General features: G+C 46.6%; 1 protein-coding gene across 4 annotated transcripts in view; it reads left to right on the top strand.

Annotated features, from left to right (window-relative positions):
* Dnm3 (dynamin 3) overlaps positions 1 to 25,252 on the top strand; it is a 450,337-nt gene that overhangs the window by 143,429 nt on the left and 281,656 nt on the right. For all 4 annotated transcript variants that reach the window (XM_046430283.2, XM_046430282.2, XM_046430281.2 and 1 more), the window contains exons 7-12: positions 1,256 to 1,398; positions 4,351 to 4,486; positions 6,588 to 6,655; positions 8,578 to 8,716; positions 18,511 to 18,597; positions 23,477 to 23,547. In XM_046430283.2, coding sequence (XP_046286239.1) covers positions 1,256 to 1,398; positions 4,351 to 4,486; positions 6,588 to 6,655; positions 8,578 to 8,716; positions 18,511 to 18,597; positions 23,477 to 23,547 — 644 coding nt within the window. The remainder of the gene's footprint in view (positions 1 to 1,255; positions 1,399 to 4,350; positions 4,487 to 6,587; positions 6,656 to 8,577; positions 8,717 to 18,510; positions 18,598 to 23,476; positions 23,548 to 25,252) is intronic.

The following is a 25,252-nucleotide window of genomic DNA, read 5'->3' as shown; positions in this document are numbered from 1 at the left end:
TTTGGGTCTTTGTCTCTTTGGACACTGCTCCTGGAGATCCAGTCCTCTGTTCTGTTTTTTCCTGATTCATACCCACAGCAGAAACAATCCCCACTGTGGCAGAGGAATGATAGAGAATAGTGACAGTTAATTAGCTGCGGACTTACTGGCTGCATGTATTCGTTTAACTTGGACGCACATAAATCATCTTTATGATGAGTTAAAATCATTTCTTCCATCAATCTGGGGATGTTTACTTTCCTTTTAAATTATTTTTGCTGCATTTCTGTGAAGTTCCTCTCTTTCTCTCAATTCTAAGTTTATTACTTAAGCAGATCAAGATGATCATCATCATTTTCAGAATTTTCTGTCGCTACATTGCAGAAAGAACATAACGCAGAGAACTGAACAACCTTTTTTTTCCTCCCATGTTGGAGATTGAATGCAGGGGTGCTCTACTGTGAGCTGCATCCCTAGCCCTTTTTATTTTGAGACGGGGTGTCTCTAAGTTGCTGAGGATCCCATTGAGTTGCCAGGGTGGCCTCAAGCTTGCAATTCTGCCTCGGCCTCCTGAGTCACTGGGATTTACAGGTGTGCACTACCCCACCCTTTCCCAACTTTGTTCTTCTCGAAGAGATTGTCTGAGTTGTTTTCACTGTATTGAGCTTGAGGTGGCAGCTGACCTCAGAGGAAATGCCCCCGGCCAGGTCAGGTGGAGTGGTCAATAGCAGAGAGAGCTTTCTCTCACTTAGTCATGCAGTTCTCTATTCAGTCTCTTGAAGGCACCAGCTGGTGTCCAGCCAGGCCTGACCTGGGGTCTAGAGGTAGAGGGGCCAGGAAGCACTGCCTGCAGAGGGCCAAGAAAGCAAGGGGCTGGCAGGTGCCGGTGGCAGCCCTGGCCACCTGAGCTCCCCTCGCACTGGTCCATTTTGGCCTTAGAAATGTGGAGCAGCACCTGCAGCTCTTGGCTTCCTTCATTTCCACCCTGGTCTCAGGTCAGGTTCCTTCCTATAGGAATGATCTGATGGGTCGTCCACACTGCAGCGCTCCCGGGCAGCCCACTCGTGACATTGTATGTTCACCAAACGAGTGACTGTCAGCGGAGGAGTCTGGGCGTCTCCAGGGCAGTGGAGTCTATCTACCTCATGGCCTCTGATGTCCGGGTCATTTCTAAGGTTGTGAATGACCAGGAACACAGTGGAGGCTGGTTCTTGTCTCATGAGTTCATCTTTAATCTACTGTAGACACACGTGTGATTTTGTTTTGTTCTATTTAGCAACTTACGAACCACATTCGAGACACCCTGCCAAACTTCAGGAACAAACTGCAGGGGCAGCTGCTGTCCATCGAGCACGAAGTAGAAGCCTTCAGGAACTTCAAGCCCGAAGACCCCACCCGGAAGACCAAGGCCCTGCTGCAGTAGGTGGCTTCCTCCCCCCCCCCCTTGCTCACCTGGAGCTCGTGTCCTTGTCCTTGGCTGCCGCCTATTTGTCATGTTGTTGTTTAAGCTTAACAGAAGCAACAAAGTGGACGAGGCTCAGTGATACACAGTGACTCTTGAGTTTTTATGTCTTCTGGAAGTAATTTTTAATTGGATCCTGTTATTATGAATTTAACCAACTGCTCTTCCTCGTGTTCAATAATTGTCTTTCCAAAATTGACTTCAGTGAGTAAAGCCAGGAGTGATAACGCAGGAGGCTACTGTTTGTCCTTAGTCTTAGAAGTGAGTAAATACATGAAAACATCATCTGACTTTTACAACCATTGGCATTGATGTCCCTTGTCCATATGATCTTTTTATTTCCCTTATTTCATGTGATTTATCTATGCGCATTTTTTCAATGGAACAAGAACCTGGAATTTAGCTAAAAAAAATAATAACATACAGACAATAAGGCCATGTTTTAATTTATTTTCCTTTCTGGTAATGATTTTAATGTAGCACTGTAAAAATACAAATGTGAGAATTGCCAAGCATCTTCTTCTCCATCCTACCCTGGGGCTGGTAGACTCACACCAGCGGCCTTGGGGCAGGATGTCAGTTGCTGGGACTCAGCGGCCGCCAGGTCTCACACATCTCCCTCACATTGACTGCTTCAGGCCTCGTCTTGTTCCCTAACCCTGTGCACAACTTGCCCAGGTCCACCTCCAAGACATTTGTTGGTCACCTCTGTGGCACCTTCATCACCATTGCAGTCTCTCAATCAAAGCACCCTTAATTTGGTATTAGAATTCCTTTCTTTGTGGGGTGGTTTCCAACTATGTAAATGATTAAAATGTCATCTTAAATGCATCACATTTCCTCATTTAAAAGTTGACAAGCTATATAGCTCTTCCCTGTTACTCTTTCTTTATATTCTTGGGTGTGGTTAAGCACTTGTGAAAACTGTTAAAGACACAGGGGAAGGAGGTGGGTTCTCGCCTCTGACTTCGTGGGGCTCAGATGACAGGATTTCCCACTGAACTGTCACTTGCGAAGGCTGATTCAGCTCCCCTCGGAGTCCTCTCTTCTCCATCCTATTTCTTCCCTCCCTCCTGCCTTCCTCTCCTTTCCCCCTCCCTCCTCTAATCTCCGTGTGTGCTGTCCTCAGGGCCTGGCTCTGTGTTGTCCCCCAGGGAGTCAATGATGAATCCCTCTGTTGCTCCCAGGAAGGGTCAGGGTGGAGCAGGGGTACAGACACAGAAGCTATTAATTGTTTAGACACAGAGCTGATAAATGCCGTGTTTCTGGGAAGTGTGAAATGGTAGGAGCCCAGATGAGAAGGAGTTACACGTGAGGAAAGGCATGAGTCAGAGAGAAAATAACACTCGAGACCCTGAAGTAGGAGAGGACTTGTCCTGGGAAGGAGGAGGCTAGAGAATATGTGACCTTCAGCACAACTTGGTCTAGGATCAGTCAGGGGTCCAGGTGGGGAAAGAGCAGCCAAACTTGGATTTTCTAATCTTCTCCAGTGTTTGAAAGTATGTGTCCCGTTATTGCCTTTCTAGGTGTTTAAAAGTAACAGCACACACACGAAACAGAGCTGAGGCCAGTCACACTCTAGTTTTTCAGGCCTAAGAATTTGTGATGATTTAATTGGCCCACAATATTTTAGATGGTTTGGATTTTTTTTTCCTCGTAGATTTTGAATTTTTACCATTAGATTTTTAAGTAGTTCCTATGTCAAAATTAGTAGTCCTCAGTGGAAGAGTTGTGTTCTCTTTCTTCTTTGTTTTAATCAGCTACCTTAAGAGAATTTATCCCTTCATTCAACAAATATTTAGTGAATATGTATCATGTGCCAAATTAGGGGAGATGGCTAAAATGTATGGCCCTTGTCCTTGGGGGAGAGATTGATAGGTGGACAGGCAGCGGCCGTGTGGGCCACTGCGCGCTGGGCTGGAGGCAGAGGAGGGGCCTGATCTGGGCGGCCCTAAGGAATGGTGGTGGGTGAGGAGGGGCGGGGCACTGACAGTGTCCTCCCCAAGTGAGCTGAGAGGGTGAGCATGGAGGAGTGCTTAGAGGTGGGCTCAGGGGCCACCAGGGTCAGACCATGAAGAACCCTGGGTGTCAGGAACCCCAGGAAGAGTTGTTGAGGGCTGAACCCAGGCAGCATCCCGGGTGATGAGGAAGAGTCTCTTGTCTGTGGGACAAAAGGAGGAGGAGAATCAACAGTTGGTGGCTACCTGGAAATGCCAGGCAGGAGCACAGGTGACCTGGGGTCCCTGCCACCATGAGGGGAAAGTCGGGAGAGAAGGAGAATGAGCAGGTTGGGAGTAGGAGATGTCAGTGATTCAGTTTTAGGTGCATTGAGTTCAGAGAAAATCACTGTCCAGCAGGCAGCTGGGTATATGGCCAGCAACTCCCAGGAAGCAGGGGCTAGCACCGAAGGTCGGAAAAACTAGTTCTTGATGACCCTTAAAGCTCTGGCCACCCTCAAGATCACCTGGGGCAAATTTATAGCATGAGGAGAGAATGGAGGAACCAAGAGTAGCCCCCAAGTGCGAGGAGGTTCACCTGGAGCATCTGGGACTGTGGACAAGGGTGAGGTCACAGGAGCTGAGCTCCATTTGACTATTTTACAAGTTTTATTGTGACACTTGAATTTTTATGTCAGGTATTCTTTAAACACCATTTCATGATTGCCGCCAAGTGAACAGAATGCAATTAAAGACAAAGATATTTAAGGTATTTACTCTAGTAATTGTCTGAAATAAATCTTAACAATGTGTGTTTCTTATGTTCTGAAAGCTGAACAAAGCGCAGTGTCAACTCCACCAGTAGGTGCCACTAGGAACCCCAGGAAAGGATAGCAAGGCAAGGCGAGGCAAGGCAGAGTGGAGACCCGCCTGGCAAGCCAGCCACCTCTAACTCGACCGTCTCAATTCTAGGATGGTTCAGCAATTCGCAGTGGACTTTGAGAAGAGAATCGAAGGGTCAGGGGACCAAGTGGACACCCTGGAGCTCTCCGGCGGTGCTAAAATCAATCGCATTTTCCACGAGCGCTTTCCTTTTGAGATAGTGAAGGTTCGTACTCAATGACATCTCCCTCTGCTTCATTTCCGTGTTCTGTTTTACCAACCTCTTGCCCTGACGCTACCTGAATGGTTTGGGTCAGTGATGGTCCTTTGAACAAAAACCTCTGTACTCGGGTAATGACATTCAGGAGAGAAATTTTCTTTTCTGATTTTTACTTAGTGGAAATTTCACAACATTCCAAGTCATTTCAACAAAAACTAGTTGAGATGTTGTCCAATTAAATATTTCCCAGGCCCTTCTATGACTCAGAGTTCTAGGGGCCACTGATGAAGACCTGGGAGATTTTAATTGGTCTAATAAAGAAGCACAGAAAATGAACAAATATGAACATAAAAAAGTGGTGCTTTGGCAATGGGAAGTGACAGCCACTTTTAATGGCATGTCAGGCAAGTTCTCTGTGAGCGAGGGACATTCAAGCCCCAGCCAGAAGAGCACGGAGAAGGTCTTCAAGGAGGGAGCACCTCGTGGGCAAGGCCCCAGGGCAGGTGAAGAGCCACGGGCTGGTGCAGAGCTGAGAAGGCAGAGGCGCCCGGGGATCCAGACGGGAGGGACCTGCTCAGTTCTCACGGGCTTCCGAGGTCGGGGTGAGGTGTTCACACTTAACAGTGGAGGGTTTTAAGCAGGAGTGTGACCACTTTGGCTAAATGCTAGAAAACACGGGGCCTGCTGGCCCATAAAGAGCAAGAGAAGGGTAAGGTAAGGAGAAGAGTGAGGTCAGGCCCAAGGCACGTCCACTGTCTACCACCTCAGAGCTCTCAAGAAGAAAGTAAAACATCAATATAAACACTCAGTGAGGCCTAGGGTCTTGAGAGGGATCTTGTGCTCAGGAGAGACCCTAAAACTTCAATTTCTGTGGTGTCCCACTAAATGACCTGGCAAGAGAGGGAGAGAGAGAGAGAGAGAGAGAGAGAGAGAGAGAGAGATGGGTGCCTTTTGGGATTTGAGAGGTGAGGTCAGCAGGGCTTGGATTGATATGGGGGATGGAAGAAAGACTAGATGGGACTCCCACGGTTTTGGCTTCGAGCTGAGCGGTGGTGCCCATCAGATGAGGAGAATGAGGCGAAACAGTGATCGTCTGGAGGTGTGAATGGGGCTCTGTTGTGCACTCGCTGAGTGTGAAACAAAGGCAGCTAAGTCGTTCCGGGGACTGCTACTTGCTCCTCTTGCAGCAGACGGGTAAGTGGGTCGTTTTATTAAAGTGCGATGAGTGATGAGCTTCAGGGTGCTCTGGAGACAGCCCCCAGATGTGGATCCCAGCCCAAGTCCTCCAGGCAGCCAGGCTGCTGAGCTGAGCCTGCAGGACGGGCAGCCAGAGGAGCAGGAGGAGGTGGCAGAGGGGAGAAGGACAAAGGCTCCGAACTGTGTGGCCACAGGGTTGGTAGAGACCGAGGCAAGTCAAGGTTCTAGGGCATAAAGCACGAGGGAGGAATGGGCAGGAAGTGGGACTGGAGCGGCCAGTCCCGAGTCAGGTGAACCTGCGTTCGCGGGATCGCCTCCCAGGACTCGGCTCTGTGACACTTTGATCCTTCTTCCAAATAGATTTATGGTACCCAGGGCTCCGGGGAAACGTTTACACAGCATTCTATCCTGTATTGGCTTGGCGAAATATTATTAATTTCCTTTTATAAAGAGCCTTGAATGCAGGTGGTTGAAGTGGCCAGGGAGAAAAGACGGCCATCGGTAACCTCAGGAAGGCGTGCTGCTGCCTGGCAGGTGACACTCTCACTTATGCAGGTTCATTGATAGGCAAAAAAAGAATCACCGAGTGGCCAGCTTAATGTCTAGAAGTCATCCTTTATGCCCAGCATAAATATAAATAAATATAATAAAGTTAATATATATAAAGTTAAAATCTTAAATATAATAAAGTTAAAATCTGCTGCACTATAACTCCCAGAAATCCCTCGGGTCCTACGTTGCCTTGAACTTCATATAAACAGATGTTTTGACCATCTGGGTTTAGCTTAGGAGAGACATGAGTATCCGTTTATTAATAACTCAGTCAAGTTATTTTTATTCTGCAATATTCAACAACATTATTATTCAAAGGCATTAAGTGTCATAACCGTGGCTCATTTCGCATCTGCAGATGGAGTTCAATGAGAAAGAACTGCGAAGAGAAATCAGCTATGCGATCAAAAACATACATGGGATCAGGCAAGTTTCTGGTGTTTTCCTGTGTTCAGTTCAAACTACCAAAGAAATGGAATGTTGCCTAGAGAAGTAGCCTCCTCATCCTCCGGACAGAGGCGGGTGCAGAGGCGGGAGAAAGAAATGGGACCCCTTAGTTTGGGCTCATTGCTAATTTCCTACAGTGCCACAGTGAGTTTTTTTCCCCAATGAAAACAAAACAAAACCAAGCTACTTTCTGCACAGTGGAAGACACAAAGAAGGGCGAGACCCTGCTCTCCACAGCCTGGGTTTCAGGGAGGGAGGCCCCAGGTGCTCCTGAGCACATCACTCCCACAGAGGAGACACTGGTTCCTTTTAATCGAGTTGTAGAACGAGACTGGGAAAGGGAATGACGGTGGTTACTTAGGAGTGGAACCCTGCCTGTTCCTAGGACGCTGTCAGCCAGCCAAGGGTGCTGTGTGCGGACATATGCTTGTGTGCTTGTGAGAGCGGGATGTGTGCTTGTCTGTGTGTGTTCAGGTGAGGTGAATGTGTGTTTGTGCGTGTGTGCGAGGTGGGCATGTTCTTGTGAGTGTGTGTGCGAGGCAGGCATGTGCTTGTGAGTGCGTGTGGGATGGTAAAGCTGCAGTGGGCAGTGGGAAGAAGGAGAGGGAATGGCCTTGCTGAGGCTGGAGGGCAGGAAGGGCTCCCGGGAAGGAGGCAGGCTGAGCCCAGGGTAGAGGTGGGAAGGTGCGGCAGGTTTTGTGGGGCGAGGACTTCACACGTGATTGGTCGGAGGAAGGTGGATGGGAGAGCAGAGGGCCAGGGTGGACGGGGTGAATTGGGCCCAGATTTCCCCTGTGTAGAGTGAGAATGTTCTAAGTTACTTTCTTGAGTCTTTTCAGGCTGATATCGTAGATGAGTGACTAAAACCAGCGACATGATGTCTCACTGTTCTGTAGGGTGGAAGGCCAAGCTCAGGGTTCCAGCACAGGGGGCTCTGGGGAGGGCCTTCCTCTGGTTTGCAGGCTGCTGACTTTCCTGTGTCCTCCCTGGCAGACAGAGCTGGCCGGCTCCACAATGCCTTTATAGGGCATGATCCTGTCCACTAGGGCTCCACCTTTAATGGCCTACTGCCTCCCCAAAGCTCCACCTCCTGACACCGTCACACTGGGGAGAATTTCTAGGGGACACATGTTCTGTCCACAGCACTTTCTTCAAAGAACTATGATAATATTTTGAAACACATTTCTGGAGTTCATGTACAAAGGCCAAACATAATTTAACAAGTGAAAGTTAAATAAAAGCAACCTGAATGCAAGGTAACACAGCACATCCTCCCTATACTTTAGATTTAGATGACTTACAATACCCAATCCTATGTAAATGCTATGTAAATAGTTGTATTTTTAGACTGTATTTTTCAGACAGTGACAAGAAATAAGTCTGTACATGCTCAGTAGAGATACAGTTTTTCTCTGAATATTTTCAGTTAGTAATGGCTGAATCCACAGAGGTGTAGCCCAACAATATGAAGGGCCCCCTGCATTTCCTTTTATTGGTTTGAAGTAGTGAAGTGACAGTTAAATGTTAGTTAAAACTTACATCATAAGTCAAGAAAATATATTGGGCATTTGTGTGGGAATGGTGGGCGAGGGAGGGAGGTCCTGGACATGGAATATAAGACCTTGCACACGCTGGGCAAGTGCTGTCCCACTGAGCTACATCCCCAGCCCTTGAGCATCATTTGTAGGTCAAGTTAACCTCCCGTAGATTGGCACTTATTGTGGTGTAGCACTATTAAAGGTGTTATTGTAGTGGTATTGTGGATAGAACAGATTGCTACATAACTTTTGAACCTGATCTAACTATGTGCTTACTTTAAGTGACAATTTAAACATTTTTCAGAGTATTGGGTGCCACTCCATGGTTTATATCTAACACAGTCCTTTCTTTCCTATATCCAGGACGGGGCTGTTTACTCCGGACATGGCATTTGAAGCGATAGTCAAAAAGCAGATCGTAAAGCTGAAAGGGCCTTCCCTGAAGAGCGTGGACCTGGTGATGCAGGAGCTGATCAACACGGTCAAGAAGTGCACCAAGAAGGTGAGCTGGACCACTTGACCTCCCAGCAGGTGACCTGGGACCTACCCGCCACTCCTGTTCCATTGCATGGTCTCGCTCCCTGACCCCTGGCCTTGTCACAGACAGTTAGTGTTTGTCCAAGGAGGGACTGTGGAAGTGTTGGGTGGGAAGGGCTGTCCTGATGGGCAGAGGAATTCCTTCTTTAGCCCATTCCAAAGGTTGGCTGGGCCAGAGAGAGTGCCTGGGCTGAGCATCCATTAGAACAAGTGGATAAATGCCCTAAAGTCATGTTTCCTATGATGTGTGGGTGAAGGTGATTTCAATGAGAATCACTGATATTGTGTGTATTGATAAGAAAACGCTTGTATATTATCAATGGTTCCACTTGAGCTGCGGCATTTTGAGAAGAGCAGTGTATAGTGGTTTGGAGCCCAGCCTTGGAGGCCCACTTACCTAGATTCTGTGTGACCTCAGGCATCATTCTTAACCCCTCTGGTCTTGCTCATTTATGTGTGGATTGGGTTTATGTTGATCATGTCACCTCAGTGAGAAATAAAGGAGATGATTCCCAAAGTCTATGGACACCCATTGCTGATTGACTGTGGCAGTTGAACTCCTAGGAGGATGGAAGGAGTACCTCCTAGAGGGAACAGAAGAAGGTTGCTTAGGAAGGTGGTGCTTGGGGTAGGGTGGGCCTAAGCTTATGATAGCTGCCATAGGCACCAGCACCATCTCTCCATGTCCAGATAGTTATGGTTTTGTTAGCTTTTTTTTTTTTTTTTTTTTTTTTTTTTGTAGCAGGGTTGAATCCAGGAGCATTTAGCATTTACCCACTGAGCAACATCCCCAGGCCTTTTTTGTATTTTATTTACAGACAGGGTCTCGGTGAATTGCTTGGGTGAATTGCTGAGGCTGGCTTTGAACTCGCTATCCTCCTGCCTCAGCCTCCTGAGCCGCTGGGATTTCAGGATGCACCACCTCTCCCAGCTGTTTTTGTTAGTTTGTTGTTAACTTCCCTTAAACAGAGTTACTCACCTCCCTGAAAAAACAGTGGGAAGAAGAGGAAGAGAACAAATGATGGCATGAATGTGAATACTGGTCCCATGACCAGTCAGAAAGGCTCAGCTGAAGGAGAGCCATAGGTAGTAGAGGCTGGCAGACTACATTCCCAGGTGGAGGCTGAAGGAGGACGACATGGCGGGAGCCTGGGACCCAGATGTAATTCTGGAGGTTCAGATTCCTCCCGAGAGCTCTAACTGCACTTTCCCTTCCCAGCCCCAGGAGATCAGGGAGGGAGGGAGGCAGAAGGCAGGAGAGAGCACACGGGAGAAAAAGCACTCTATCCAGCGCTCCTTCGGAAATGTGAAGCCAGTCACACGTCACTCCCTGCTGTCTTTGTCCACTCTGCAGAATGCAATCTGTCCTGTCACCTGTGTCTTCAAAGCTCTTTCACTTGATCTCTCAACCCATTTACAGGGTTGACCGGTGCTGCTTTCCCTGTGACCACAGGGACGGTCTCTGTGGCCACAGATGAGCTTAGAGAGAAGGCCTCTCCTGAGATTGCCCCTGTACTCTGGCCTCCAGCAATGAAGCTAGCTGCCTTCTTCCCGAGGGTCAATCGCCTTGAGTTTGTTCTCAACCCTAGTTAGCCGGCTGTCCTTATTTCAGTCGTGTACCTTAAATGAACAGTGAATAAACTGATGAAATACAGAAAGGCTGAGCTTTGTTTCTGTGCAAACAAAGCCAAATGCTTTGGAAAGTCCTGATAGATGTTAGCTACAAAACTTTGTTATTAACTGGGCAGAGGCAGGATAACGGTAAAATAATGTGTGTGGTTGGGGCTTATAAGAGTCTAGGTAGTTTTGCATTCAGATTATTTCACCAGTTTGTTCAGGTCCTGCTCCTACTTTAAAGAAAGCAGAACTGGGCATCACAGATGAAGGCTGTGGCTTATGTAAGACAGAAGATGCATAACTCCAAACAGCGGCACCATGTGCAGAGAGCAGGCCCTGGCCTTACATCAAAAGATTGGCACATGTGTGTACTTTTATGTTTTAAGTTATATAAAGTGTTTATGGTATGTATGAATCTTTTCTTTTATCATTTCCTATTTTATCCGACTTACTGGAAATCACCGGTCGGCCTGGTCCTGACAGCCTGTTCCTGGACACTCACGGCTTTGTTCTTGCTTTCCAGCCTTTGAACTCCCCTTTCCATTATTCTCTCTGGATCAACATCCTGAATATTTTTACTGTCTTCTCAAAACATTCTATAGTCTGCGTTAAATAAAGTAAAACCTAGCTTTCTCCCTGAGATTATTGTTTACCCTGTAGCTTCCTTCATCAAAGGCCCGACCCTAAAACATTTAAGGGCCTGAGTCGGGCAAGACATTTGCCTACTTCTCTGTTTGTGGGTTCCAAATGCGATTTCATCGCCTTCTTGACAAAGTCTTCCTTATGGTCTGGGTGGTACCTGTCCCTCCACCCTCAGTTGCAATATCTCCATCAATCCTGGCTGTTCCGTGCGTCTATCAGGATGTTTGGAACCTGGCTGACATTTTCCCTCTCCATCCCAAGTTCGCCTTCAGTGGGGAAGACGTCGGTGCCCATGTAGTCATCATGCCCGGCACCACTCTTCTTGAGATCTCCGACTCCCTGTGTTCCCTCCTCAGTCCCCACTGGCAGGGCACTTCCGTGACCTCTTGTGGCCCTCGTCCTCATCAGCACATGTTTGACCAGAAGGTGGCAGACTCCGACTCTAGGGTTTGCAGGTTGCTCACCGCTTCTCCCTGACTTCTTTGGAGCTGAGCTAACTGGAGAATTGATGGAAGAACTTGGCAGAGGTTTGGAATTCAGGGTCCACTTGACAGTTCTAGGTGTAGATTGGAAAGCCGGCCTGGGGTCTGCTGCTTCCAGCAGTGAACCTTGGAGCCCACCACGGTGGAGAGGGTTGGAGGGGACCACCTTTACTTTCCTGGCCTAGCGGTTCAATCTGCTGGAATTAACTTTGTCACCTGTTGAAACTCCAAGAGGGGGGAAATTTTTCATTTCGTTTTGTCTCTCCCCAAGATTGCTGAGGAATCAAAGATAATTATCCCATTTGTGTGGTTGGTGCCACAGTATGCCCAGAGTCTACCTTAGTGTAGTCTTAAGGGCTGCTCAGTGGTGCTTCAGGGTGTTGTTTTGGGGTGCACTGTGATTATCCGTAGCAGTGGGGTCCATCATGCCGTATTTGTACATACATGCACACAACATCCACGGATCAGTCTCATTCCCAGGTACCTTCCCTCCCGCCCCCCGGGTCTGCCCTCTCTATGTCCAGGGTATTATTCATCAGTGACTTCCTCGGTTCTTCAGGGTGGTGATGCTGAACTTCTCATTTTCTCTTGGGGTCACCTCCCTTGTAACTTTGCTCCTCACTTTCACTCGTGATTTCATTGCCTGGAAGTGGGGCCGTTAATGTCTTGTCCTCTGATCCCTAAGCTTCCTTATCCCTGACCAAGGCTGGACTCGAGCCCGTATCCCCACTTCCTTAGAGAACTGGCTCTTTGGGTTCTTCTGTTTCCTGTGCTGCTGCCTCCTCTGTCACGTGTGTGGCCTCGTGTGCGCCAGGCAAGCGCTGCACCAGCCCCTCCACCACACATTTAAAAAGTCAGCACTTAAGTTTTTATGTCTCTCCTTATTTAAAGAAAAACAGTGACCATAAACCCATGGTCAGCCATGCCTTTCCTGTTCACGGACAAACTTCTTGGGGACAAAAGTAGTTCATGCTGTGTCAGTCAGCTGTTCCTCACTGAGACACGATACCTGAGAAAAGCAACAGGTTGAGGAAAGATCTATTTTGCCTCCTGTGTTTAGAGGTTGCAGTCCGTGGTTGGCTGGCTCCAAGGCAGGAACTCCATGGTGGGTGGGTGTGGCCGAGGAAAGCTGCTCAATCCGTGGCAGCCGGGGAACAGAGAGAGACAGAAAGGACTGGGGACAGGAGATACCCTCCCAGGACGTGCCCCAGGGAGCTGCCCCACCACTGACAGTTTCCACCATCTCCCAGTAGAACATTCCGCTCTCAATGGATCGATCCTGACAGGTGAGAGCCCTGGCGATCCAGCTGCTTCCCAGGGCCCCTCCGCACTGCACTGGGAACAAGCCCACACATGAGCCTTTGGGGGGCAGTCCACAGCCAAAGCACAGGGCTTGCTGTCTAGTGGTCCCTTCTCAGTTAACTCCCCAGCAGTCACCTGGTTTCCAGTCCGTCTGTCTGCCGTTGATCCCTTCCTGATGCGCACCTCCATGGGGAGCGCTGTTCCCCTGGTCTGCCCTCTTTCCCTGACCACCCCTCCACTTTCTCCTACAGGGTGTCCACAGGGACCTGCCTATAAACTGGCCTCCCCCGTTTCCATGCCGTTGGCGTTTGTTCACGTGACCCCCTTTGGAGGGCCTCCCTTCCCCTCCTTTGTCACCTGCCACCCGTTCTGGGTTTTAAAGATGCGGGCGGTCGCCGTCTTTCCTGAAGCTCTTCCTAGAGGCCCTCTGTGTGTCCGTGCCCCTTCTCTGCTCCTCGTCCCTTGTCCGTGCTTCCATCCGCACCTTCTCTCTCTCTCCCCCTCCCTCCTTCTCTCCCTCCCTCTCTCTCTCTCTCTCTCTCTCTCTCTCTCTCTCTCTCTGTCGGGGGTCTCTGACACTGGGGCCTCGTTGTGTGGGCGCCTCCTCCGGCTGATTCTAAGCTCTTTTCAAAGAAGAGCCGTGTCTTCTGCCTTCCTCTCCCCAGACCTGGAGCAGTGACCAGCCCAGGTGAGGAGCCTTCTGTCAATACCTGGTGACAGCGTAATGTCCTCAGCTACCCTGACGCCAAAGCAGCGCCTGCTTGGTTTTAAAGAGGACTTCAGTCACTCAGTAACGATGACACTTGGGCAGATTCTCCTTTAAGCATGTGCCATTTATTTTTGCTCATTTTGATGTTCTTGGTCTGGGCTTCCTCAGAGCCACCTTGAACTGTTGAATCTGGTCCACTGAAAATCTTCTGCAGGGCAAAATATTCTGATTAGTGTCGAGTATGGCGAGCCTTTATTATTTGACATTTTCTGAACACAATCCATAGAGAAGGAGATTATACAATTTATTGTCCAACACAACATATTTTTGAGACATAAAGGGGACGTTATTAATACTTTCACTGGCATAAGAAGAATAATTATGCCAGCCTGCCTGGATAATGGGAAAATGTATAACTTTTCCAGCTATATTGTAATTTCTCTTTCTCTCTCTCTCTCTCTCTCTCTCTCTCTCTCTCTCTCTCACACACACACACACACACACACACTTACACTTGAAACATTGTTTTGATTTACAGCTCATGTTGAATGCCTTATGTGTAAAATCTTTAAATGTTTTTTTCCTTAAGCCACATAAATAAACATCAGGGAAAACATATGGGATTTATGTGCGTTCAAATAACAAAGCACAAAGCTAGACTTCTAACCCCGGGGAATGCATTTCTTCTCAGATATTTTCTCACTGCTGCCTCTGGGGCCCTGGAGGACAGACATGGACGCTGGAGCTTTATGAGCTATTTGGCTTCACTTCAGGGACATCTCAACTTTGGAATTGTTCCGGTGGGCATCGATTTTCAGCTGCTTTTCTTTACCTCCTCTTCTCCAGGACAGCATCACAGGGTCCTGAGGTTCCTTTAAGGAAACACAGAAAGGAACATCTTGTTGTTTTTTTCTTTTTAACCACAGTTTAGCAACTGTGCCATTTATTGGCCTCTTGGGAAACGACATTCTTGGATTGCCATGATACCAATTAATTAATCCCCTCCACCCCCATTTAAAAAAAAAAAAAAAAAACAGTGTTGCAAGGAGAAAAAAAAAATACCTTAGTTGGCTCTTAGAAATAGAGGCAAGGATTTTCTATTAAAAAGAGCTGTTAGAAGGAATGCGTTTTGCGGCATGTTGGGTACGTAGATTTCCGATTGTGAAGACACACAACCAAGCAGTGGATCCCAGGTCCCTGGCAGGCTTGTATGCCTGCAGATCGCGCCTCTTCTCATCTATAAGCTCTCTCCTTTTCTGTGCCTTACAACTGTGCTGCGTCCTCATTTCTTCAGCAGGCGAGCACACAGCAGGAGAAATTTGCCCTCCTCATTGGTAATGGTGCAAGCTACCTGCACGGTCACACCCTGGCTTCCTTCAGGGCTCTGCCCAAAGGTGCCCTCCTCCAAGTCTGATTTCTATCGATAACCGCACGCCCCGCTCCCTAGCCCACACGTGCAGTGCACACCACTCTTCATCTACCTGCCAAGCTGTATTCTTCTTCTTGGCACGTTGGACTCTCTGAACGTGCCCTTGTTGCTGGACAGGACAGGGAGTTGGAGGCTGTCAGCTCCGTGGTAGTGGGGGTTGGCCGGACAAGCTCATGGCTCTCCCTGCAACTCCTGGAACAGCCCGGTGATCAAGAGCAATTATTGAATGAGCAGTTGGCCCTTGTCTTATTGATCTGGCAGGTGGGTGTCCGTTGGGCTGAAGCAGGAAAGAGATGGCCACATAGCACCACTGCATTAGGCTCTGTTGGAAGGTCTGATTGACGTGCTGGCTTTTCACTATGGAGTGACTAGTTTTGTACACCCCCAGCTCATGCTGCCCATCCAACTGGCTGGTGCTTCCTTGCCTTGTATGTAGTCAATGCCTCATGTCCTAGCCTGCAAATCAGGCTGGTTATTAGTATTTGAGCCTTTTATTGAGTACTGCCAGGAATTCAGGCCTGGGACTTGATTTTAAAGGGATGTTCAAGTCTCACCTTTTAATCTCACAGTTCATTAAAGGGCTGTATAATGAATCCTTAATTTATAATTCACCATGTTCTCTGTTTTTCTTCCTACCCTCTGATTTTTCTTTTTCCATTCTAATTGCTCATTAATGTGTCTACCAGAGGTAACTTGGGAAGAGAGGAGATGGAAACCTTGCAAGACCTCCAGGTGCCGTTTTGACATGGTGTCAAGCCATCCTGACCTACTGGATGTTTTCCGGATTACCTAAGAGGAGAAGACTATGCCTCTTCTGACCGCTGAACAGTTTTATTTCACCCAAAGTTGGACTTTCTGTTTTTCTTTCTTAGCACGTGCTAAGTAACACTGAAGTCCTCCTCATGGCAGTTTGAGACTTTCACTACCGTGGGGTGAACATGAACCTTCCTGTGGCAGGTTTAGCCCTTCATGTCCTCAGTTTTCTCTTCCTGAAATCTACTTCTCTTGTAGGACTGTTGATCGGGATGATCCACCTGCTGCTCAACTCTGTAAGGTTTCAATGTCGGGTTCTATGACACAAACTGAGCCTAGCTGCCCAGTGAATGACTGCTGGGATATAAATTTAGGAATAAAAATCTTTTTAACCAACAGCAAAGCCACACAAGCTGGGCGCCTCCTGTCCAGTGGACTAATGAGATAGTGGCAGGTAGCCTGACCAGAGATCACTGCGGGTCAGCAGGACCCTCACCCCTCTTCCTATCTTAAGAACTGGGCTTTGCTGGAGAGCCAGCTGTCAAAACCAGCGTTTCTGAATTCTACCCGCCCACGACCCTTTCCAGACCAGCCGGCCAGGGCCTGTAACTCGGAGGCTGCCTTTCAGCGATGCCTGGTGTGACGTCTGTGTTCTTCCTCCATGAGGGCACTTCTTGTAACCTGTTCTCTCTTTCTTTGGTTCCTCTTAGGGTTTAGGTTTATTGACTTCAGGTGGTTCAGTGGGAGGTGCAGAGTCATGGACTTGGGCAGATTTCTCTCCTGGAAAACCTGAACCCTGGGTTGTAGAGAAGAGGTGTGCATGTACACACAGGCACACATGCAGACAACATGCACACGGGTGTGCACACATGTGAGTACACACACATGCATACATACCTACACACGCACTCACAAACCAATCCTCTGCTGGGGCCTGTGGCTGGAGGCATTCTTGGAGACTGTACTCTCGTCATTTTGGCCTTAATGAGGTTCATGTTTGGGCCTTGGGTCCTTCAGTTGTCAACAGTTTCTTTTATATTGCCATATTTAGTGGTTTGATAATAACCTCTGTGATCCATTTCCTAAATGTTGAAGGCACTGCTCTTCCTTGGTGGATGGTGCTCCTTGCATACTTACTTCTCCACGACTCTGGAACAGTGGGCTGTTACCCAAGAGCAGGTGTCCCAGGAAAACCTGGAATGCCTCTGAGTGCAGAGGAGCAGCCGCTGGCCGTTGGTGCCAGATGTGCCACCCAGGTCTGCACTCAGTGAGGAGGACTAGTGTGGATCCGTTGCCTCCCTCACCAGGAAGGCTTTCCTAAGCCCCACAGAAGAACATCTGCAGGATGCTCAGAGCACCAAAAGGGGTCTGGGGTGGCAGAGCTTTTCTGGGGAATGCTTCCAGAATGGGAATGGATTTCCATTTGTATTTTGTAATGATTCATGAAATAAACTCCCCAATGAGCAGCGTGGCAGGATTCAGCTACCAGAGAGCCGTTCCTTCTTAAGGTGAGGAGCTGGGGCCTCCTGGCGAGAAGCTGGACTGTGACTTTGCGGTAAGAGAGATAGCTGGGTTTCTATATGTTTATAGTATTACTACAGAGGTACTCGATATCCATTTTAGAAAATACCAAGGACTTAAAGTATGGAGGACTACAAGTGTGCATAGTTCAAAGGGTTATCACTGTTAACCTTTTGTGGAACTTGTGCAGATATTTTTCTGTGCACAGACAGCAGATTTGCTGTGCTAATAGGTCAAGAGGTCTTGCAATTACAACTTTTCTGTGAAGTTCTGCAGTTTGTTGTCATGCCTGGTTCTAACCTTTTGAAATTTGAGGAAATAATCTGTGCTCAAGACCTTTGGGACTCTCAGGTTCTTGGGTTGGATTTTTTAAGGAGATGAGGGTGCATGGTGGGGTGTGTGTGTGTGTAATCACATTATATATGTGATAGCCCGATTTTTCTTAGTGTTGTAAATACTGTCATTAGATATCATTCAAAATATGATTTGAAATGGCCACATCCCACTTCATACATGGATCTACCTTAGTTTATTTAAGGTCACTAGGTATGTAGGTGGTTCATAGTTTTTGTCTGTCTTATTGCTATTCTAACTAATGCTGTAATAAACGTCATTATCAATTTAGCTCCAATCCTGTGAAGAAAATTGAAGTGTGTGTGTGTGTGTGTGTGTAAGATTCAAGATCTTTTTTTTTTTTTTAAATTAGAAGTTTAAGTCTCTCTGCTACTTGAAGTTAATAGAGAAAAATATAAAACCCCTGTGACTTGAGTGGAAACCCTGGACCCACCGTTTTGGTCTTGGCAAGTTACGTAACCTCTCTGTGCTTCATTTTCCTCCTCTACAAAATGGACTTAAGAATTAGATCCACTTCTTAGGATTGTTGTGAATATTGAACACATGCCTAGCACAGAGCCTGGTGTGTGGTGAGCACTAGGTAGACGTTAGCCTTGATCCTTTTCCTCATCTCTTCCATGCTCTTCATCCCGGAATCTGGCTGAGCGTCACCTCTGCAGGGCACAGTGTGAGGTAGGGTCTAGGTTTCTGCTTTCCTTCCAGGAAATTGCTGCACTGGTTTTGAAGTGTCCGTCTCCTCTCTGATGACGAGGTTGCCGCCCATTATGGTTTTGGGGGCTTCTTCTATGACTCTGCCCTACTCTTCTGCAGGAGTTCATGAGATGTCACCTTTGCTTCCAGAATTCTATTGAGCGTCCCTCTGTAAGAAGGCGTGATTGCCCTCCACTTCTTTTTTGGTAGTACGACTTCTTGAGTTCTGTATTAACACTGAGACCTGTCTTTCCTGACAGCTGGCCAACTTCCCCAGACTTTGTGAGGAAACGGAAAGGATCGTTGCCAACCACATTCGTGAGCGAGAAGGGAAGACGAAGGACCAGGTGAGGGGGAGCCTTCTGTGGTGGGCAGGGCCCTGCGGGGTGTTCAGGCCCTCTGCAGAGTTGTCGGGGGTCTCCAGCAGCTGGTCTAGCCTGCCACGGAGAAAATACTAGTACACAAAGCCACATAATAGTTATTTCTATTTTGAAATACATACAAGCTTTAACTCTACTAGTATCTTAAGCACGTTAAAAATATAAGCAAATATAATGACTGCCGAAGAAAGAAATTTAAAAACGGCAACAGGAGCTGCTGTTTTTTTTTGTCCTCAGCACTCAGTGATCATCGTGTGCGCCCCGGGGACATACACATCCCACTTTGAAAACCGCTAGTCCAGAAACATACCGAGTTTTTTTCTTCTGAGACGGGTTCTTAATTTTGAATGGGCCCACATATGGGCTCCAGGATATTCATAAATGTCTAAAATATTATGCCAAGCGTTCTTTTTTAAACCAAGAATAGCCATAGCTTTTCATCAACTTAGCCATGGAAACTATGATTGGGAAAAAACAAAACATTTCAGAACTGCACTTTTAAACATTTCTAACTATTTGTAAATGTATATGTCAGGAGTGACCTTGAAATTGTCTTCTAATCTGAGCTCTGTGATTTGGAAAAGTTGTTTTTAAGCAAGGATAATTACATTAAGGTAGTGAAAGACTATAGTAAAATAACAAGTTCTGTTTTTTAAAAAATAGAATTATTAACTATCTCTACTCAGGAAGTTTGTGGGGAATTTTTTTTTTTTTCAAAATTAAATGGGTTCTTGTGTGAATTGCCAAGATCATTGTAATGTCATATGAAGCTAATAAAAAAATCAAATTAAATTAAATTAAAAATAAGTAAGATCAAGGTATTGTGTCCATCTGCAATTAAAAAATATTTTTAAAGTAAAATACAATGTAACAAGCTTTAAAAATAGTGACAACCGAGTCAATAAACCTAGATGGTGGTGTTTAAAAAAAAATTAAATGGGTTCTTGGTAATTTATAAAATGATATAAAGGGAAATCAAAGGTTTCTAACACCCGTTCCCCGCATGCGCAGTGGTGGGTGCTCAGCTGGGCCCAGTCTCCTGCCTCTCACGAAGGACGCTGGGCGCTGGTCTTCGATCTCTGGAAACCAATGCAAGTTAGCAGTGCAAGGCTTTGCGACTCTTAGGGACTCTTGGGCAAATTGGGAGGAGGAGGGGAGGGATGGGGAGAAGCAAGCAGGCCAAACAGGAAGGAGAGCCAGGGAGCGGGGCACAGGCGCAGCCAAGAGAGGAAGGGGCTGCCCCGCCAAGGGGTGACCTTGAGACACTGTGGCTTGGGACTCACTGCAGCTCCTCTTTATCATCGTGCTTTGAAAGTTAATTGACCAGTATTGATAGTTTTCACTTGTTTCCCGGCTTTCCCACTGTTAGGTAGCCGCAGTAGCCCCAGGGGCACAGAATGGGCAGTCCACTTACTGGAGGTGATCAAGGGGCTGTTAACTCAGGAGTCGGTGACGTCAAGCATGGGACCTGGCTTCTAGCCCCAAGCTGGAGATTCTGTCCCCTGCCCCCCGTTTAATGTCTTGGCCACTGTGGGACCAAGAAAACTTGAGTTCTTCAAAAGCCACTCTATACCTGACCTTAAGTAAATAAGCCTGCTTTAATATCTTTAGTCCACAATATTCAAATTATAATATATCCTGTGTGAAGGCACATTATAATTTGGAGACCTTATGTCAAAGGAATTTTGAGGAAAGACTATGCAGTTATTATTTTAACCATCTTCAGGGTCATAGCCAAGTCCATTGTTGACTTCTTCATGTGTCATGTTTCCGAGGTTTAGTTTTACTAAATCAACATCCTCAAATTTAGCATTTTTCTGGAACAACCAGATCCCAGGGCATGAGAAGCGGTTCCCAGGCACCATGAGAAGGGAGAGAGAGGTGGCAGATCCAGGACTTCCCGAGAGCAGTCCAGTGGGGACTTGGTAGCAGCAAGACCCGGGAGTCCCTGTGAGTTGGGTCAGAGGAGGGGCTTATAAAGTCAGGACATAGGCGACTTCCAGTCAAGTCAGGAGGTGCCTGCGTTGTCTGAAGCTAGCATTCAAAGCCAGGCAACGGGACTTCTATTTGAATGTGGGACTCCATGTGGCTTGGGCCATGTGATGCTTTTGAAGAATGTGGACAGAGAGTGGCCTGTCTCTCCAGCCTCTGCACCTGGACTATACTGAGGCACTATTACAGTTTTCTTTCTTTTTTAAAAAAATAGAACTATTAACTACCTCCATTCAGGAAACTTGGTGTGTGTTTGTGGGAAATCTTTAAAAGCAAGCAGATGGAAACCATGAGTTTGTCTATGAGGTGTTTTCTTTCTTTCTTTTTAAAAAATATTTATTTCTTGGTTGTAGTTGGACACAATACCTCTATTTTACTTATTTATTTTTATGTGGTGCTGAGGATCGAACCCAGGGCCTCGCACATGCTAGGTGAGCACTCTACCGCTGAGCCACAACCCCAGCCCCATGGGAGGTGTTTTCTAAGCAAAGGTTTTTGGAACATGTACTGTGCCGGCCATGCTGAGGGTTTTCATGCAAAAACTGCCCGTTGAAGTGCTGGAGTTTGTGGGTGACCGCTTCTACCAGGAGTAACTTCACGGTTCTTCAATAACTGTGGGTGGAAGCGCAGTGAAAAACTTTGAGAAAGTGAAAAAATGCTGTTTTCCTTTTCATCCCCCACATGCGACCTGGCCCTCTTCCTGGGGTGAACTCAGACTCCCAATTTCCAGGAATATGAATGAGAACAGCCATGGCTTTCATGTTTTCCATTCTTTTCCTACACTGCAGTCCAAGTGAGTGTGTGTGAAAGTCCAAGGTGCACACGGCAGCCTTTGGTTATGTTGAGAATTGTACGGATGTTTGCTCCTTATGGTGGCAGCAACTTATTTGCACTTACTACCTCTTATTGGTACAGAATCCCTGCCAAACAGGTTTGGGAATATGATATTTCACAGACCCCCGAGGCAGTACTACACTTAGTGTGATAACCGCTCCTCCTCACTCTAGAGTTCCCTTAAAGAGATAAAACAAAACTGTATCCAAGGATATGAAGCTTTTTATGCAGGTGTGATGTTATTGATCAATAGCCCATATGCCTTGACTTTATTTTTGGTAGTGGGAGTGGATTCAGAGTGATCTTTTCGTCTGTTTTTGGCAGCTCCCTTATGACTCTAGTAGGATTTGGTCAGATGGCCAGCTGAGATTCATTACAAAAGCAAAGCCTCAGAGCCCAGAGCACTGGGTGCAGAGTCAGAAGCAATAATAAGTAGCCACGAACTAATTATATGGGAATAAATTGCTCCTTTCAAAACAAACTGTTCTTCAAACTTGGTGGATAGCTATGAAACTAAAGCCACAAACATTTATTGGGCACCTATTGCATGTATCATGCTAGGTCTGGGATTAAAATAGTGAACAAGACCAACATAATCTCTGTGTAGAGCCTACGTTCTTGTGGAGCAGATATGCACTGAACCAAAAGGTGTGTAAATAATTAATCACATTTGTGGTGCAGCCTACGTGTGTGTTATTTAACCGTGGTGCGGGATGGAGAGGCAGAGGTCTTAGGAGCAGGGAAGACTCCCAGAGCATTCATTCTGTCTGAACGTTGAGAACTAAGAGCTGTTACCCTGATGCCTGCAGGGGGCGCCCTTCAGGAAAGCAGCCAGCTAATAAGCTCCCAGAGGCTCTTAGGTCTTTTCCCTGTTTACAGGTACACCCTCTTGCTAACAGTTTCCAGTTCCTACGTTCCCCTCTTCTTCTCTCTTAGTTCCTTGCCTGCCCTCAGAGACCTTTCACGTCTCTGAGAATTTGTGTGTCTCATGATCAGAGCGTTTTCACGTTCCCTGGGTCATTCTTCAGTAGGTTCCTCACACGTGTTGACTGATGGCCCCCGATGTTGCAGGCGCTGACCTCGGCTCTGGGGATGTCGCAGCAGCCACATCAGCTGAGGTCTGCCTCCCAAATACAGAAAAAAACGCTACGAAGGAAAATAATATGGGGCACAGCAGAGACAGGGTAGGAAGAATGCAGTTCAGAGGAAGGGCAGAGAAGACTTCCATGGGGAGGCAGTGTGGCAGGGGCCTGGCTGGCGTTTGGATTTGATCATGAAGCCTGTTGACCTCCAAGAGGTTCTGTATTTATTTGGATATTAGAGTCCTTCCGATCGCCTACAGGGAGCTCAAAGAAGAGGAAAACCCAGAGATGGTGTAGTGTATACACCTTGCCTTTCTTTTGTACATTGTGCCTGCGTCAGGGAATAGAACAGTTCCAGTCTGCTAAGGTCCAGATGGCACGTGTCTGTAAACTCTAATGTCATTCTCTTCAAGTGCGACTCAGACTTTCCTTTCAGGTAGACCCCACACGGTGCATGTGGTGGGATTCATCGGGCGGCACTCCTACATACACAGAGCACAGTTTGGGAGTCTCATTCCCCAGGACTCTCTCTTTTCTTCCCCTCCTCCCACCTCTGAACTGCTTGTTCTCCTCTACTGATCTCCCTTCCTTTATTAGTATTTCAGATGTGCATTATGATCATATGTAAGTAGGGTTCATTGTGATGTATTCATACATTTATGCAGCATACTTTGGTCGACTTCTTTCCCCATGTCCCTCCCCCACCCAACCCCTTCCTCTACTCTGTTGGTCTCCCTTCTATTTCCTTAATATAGGTTATTACCTTGCAAAATTATGAGTCAAGTGAAAAAAAATTAATATTACCTTTTCTAATTGAAAGTTCCCTTTAAAAATTCAGTACAGAAAAATAATTGATAAGCAATAATTGAATTTAATATATGAGATGAATTTAATTTTTGAGATGGGTTCCCGCTGAAGTGTTTCCCTTTGACTTGCAGGTACTGCTATTAATTGACATTCAAGTCTCCTACATCAACACCAACCACGAAGACTTCATCGGCTTCGCAAAGTACGTGAGTGAAACACGTGATTGTCACGTGATCTTCCTGCTGGTTTGTCCACATCACCCACTGTGAATTTCCACTGCAGCTCCCCACCTTTGAGAGTATAGTCTGTATCAAGATGACCACTGGGTCTATCTGCTTAGGAGGGCTGAGGTCCGAAACCATGGGCAGGGGTGTTTACTCTTCTCCCTATCAGGTTCCGCAGTTGGCTCTGTTATGCAGAATCAGAATTCATGTGTATTTTAGTTGCTTATTATTTTTGGATGATAACCTGAAAGTTTTCTTTGAATTCCCATAGATAAGCAGTAACCGATGTACATTTAAAATTTGGGAACACTTCCTCACATTAGTTTGAAATATCAACTAAAATTCACATGATGCAAACTATTAGGAGTTCCCTAAGTCAAAACATAGAGATCTTTTTAAAACAAAGCAAACAAATAAAAAACCCACCCACACAACTGTTCTTTTGGAACTTAGACATGATCTGAGTTGGATGAACATTCTCTTTTTTTTTTATATATACAATGTATATAATTTACATATGTGTGTCTGCAAATTGCTGTCCTGTGGACAGTATGGTTAATTATCCAGGGCTGAATATTCATCATGCAAGACTCTGAATTCACTATTTTTCTTGCTTATTAATGGATTCAGTTTCTGTTTGATTTAAAGAACTTTGATTCTAACTCTAAAATGTGTTCAGACATCAAGTGTTTGCAACTTCAAGTATATAAAACAGTCCATTTTGGGGCTGGGGCTGTAGCTCAGTGATAGAGCACTTGCCTAAAGTGGGTGAGGCACTGGGTTCAATCCTCAGCACCAAATAAATAAAGAAATAAAGTTATAAAAAATGTTTAAAAACACAATCCATTTTATATAAAATATAAAATAAAAGTCTCTGTCCTTTTACTTGAACTGCACGTTCAAGAACAGGGACAAATAAAAAGTAAATTAGTTTGACATTATGTTGTTTTATTTTATTACACCCTGACTTAGAAGACATAGACCATGTGACCTGGACTACACAGGGGCCTGAGAAATTTACAGGCATGTTTCAGGGAGAAAATTCCCAATTACCCAACAGGAAATTACCCCATTCTAATCCAGGCTGCAGTGAGGCTGGTCTAGCTAGCGTGTAAATATATTTTGCATCCAGCGGCTATGACTGGAGTGGTGGATGAGTTTCCCTGCCTGTGTAATGTGGGTGAACTTGCTAGCACATGGCAGCAAGTGCGTTTTCTGGTCCAGAGGGCCTTCCTGCCACCCTGCCCACCCATCTCTGAGTGGTCATTTCCTGCCCAGGCACTTCACACAGCCCTGCCCTTCCCTCCCTCAAAGCCCCTCCCCCCCTTACACCCCACTGCAGTAAGCATCCGGGCCTCCAGGTCTGGAAGGTGCAGCTGAGAATTCCCCCTAGGTCTCCTCAAGGTCAGCGGACTCCAGGTAACCTGGGCCGTGCTCCACTCTAGTTTGTATTGGGGGAAAGTAAAGAAAAAAAAAAAAGTTTTTGCTTTTCAGGAGCTAAGCTGAATGCATGTGAAATTTCCAACCGGCACATTCTCCATTTACTTTACTTGCTTCTTGGAGGAGTTTAAAAGACAAGTCCTCAAGTCGTTTGGAATAAGAGGAGTGTTGCCTTTAATGTTGATTTTTATAGACGACAAATGCCAGCTAGATTCATACAAAAACGTAGCAACGTGAATGCAA

This window comes from Marmota monax, unplaced genomic scaffold (assembly GCF_021218885.2).
Source record: "Marmota monax isolate L192 unplaced genomic scaffold, Marmota_monax_Labrador192_F-V1.1 WCK01_AAM20220418_F8-fsc00055, whole genome shotgun sequence".
Taxonomy (NCBI): Eukaryota; Metazoa; Chordata; class Mammalia; order Rodentia; family Sciuridae; genus Marmota; species Marmota monax.
The sequence above is the reverse complement of the archived record's forward strand: the minus strand, read 5'-3'. Positions and strand labels throughout refer to the sequence as shown.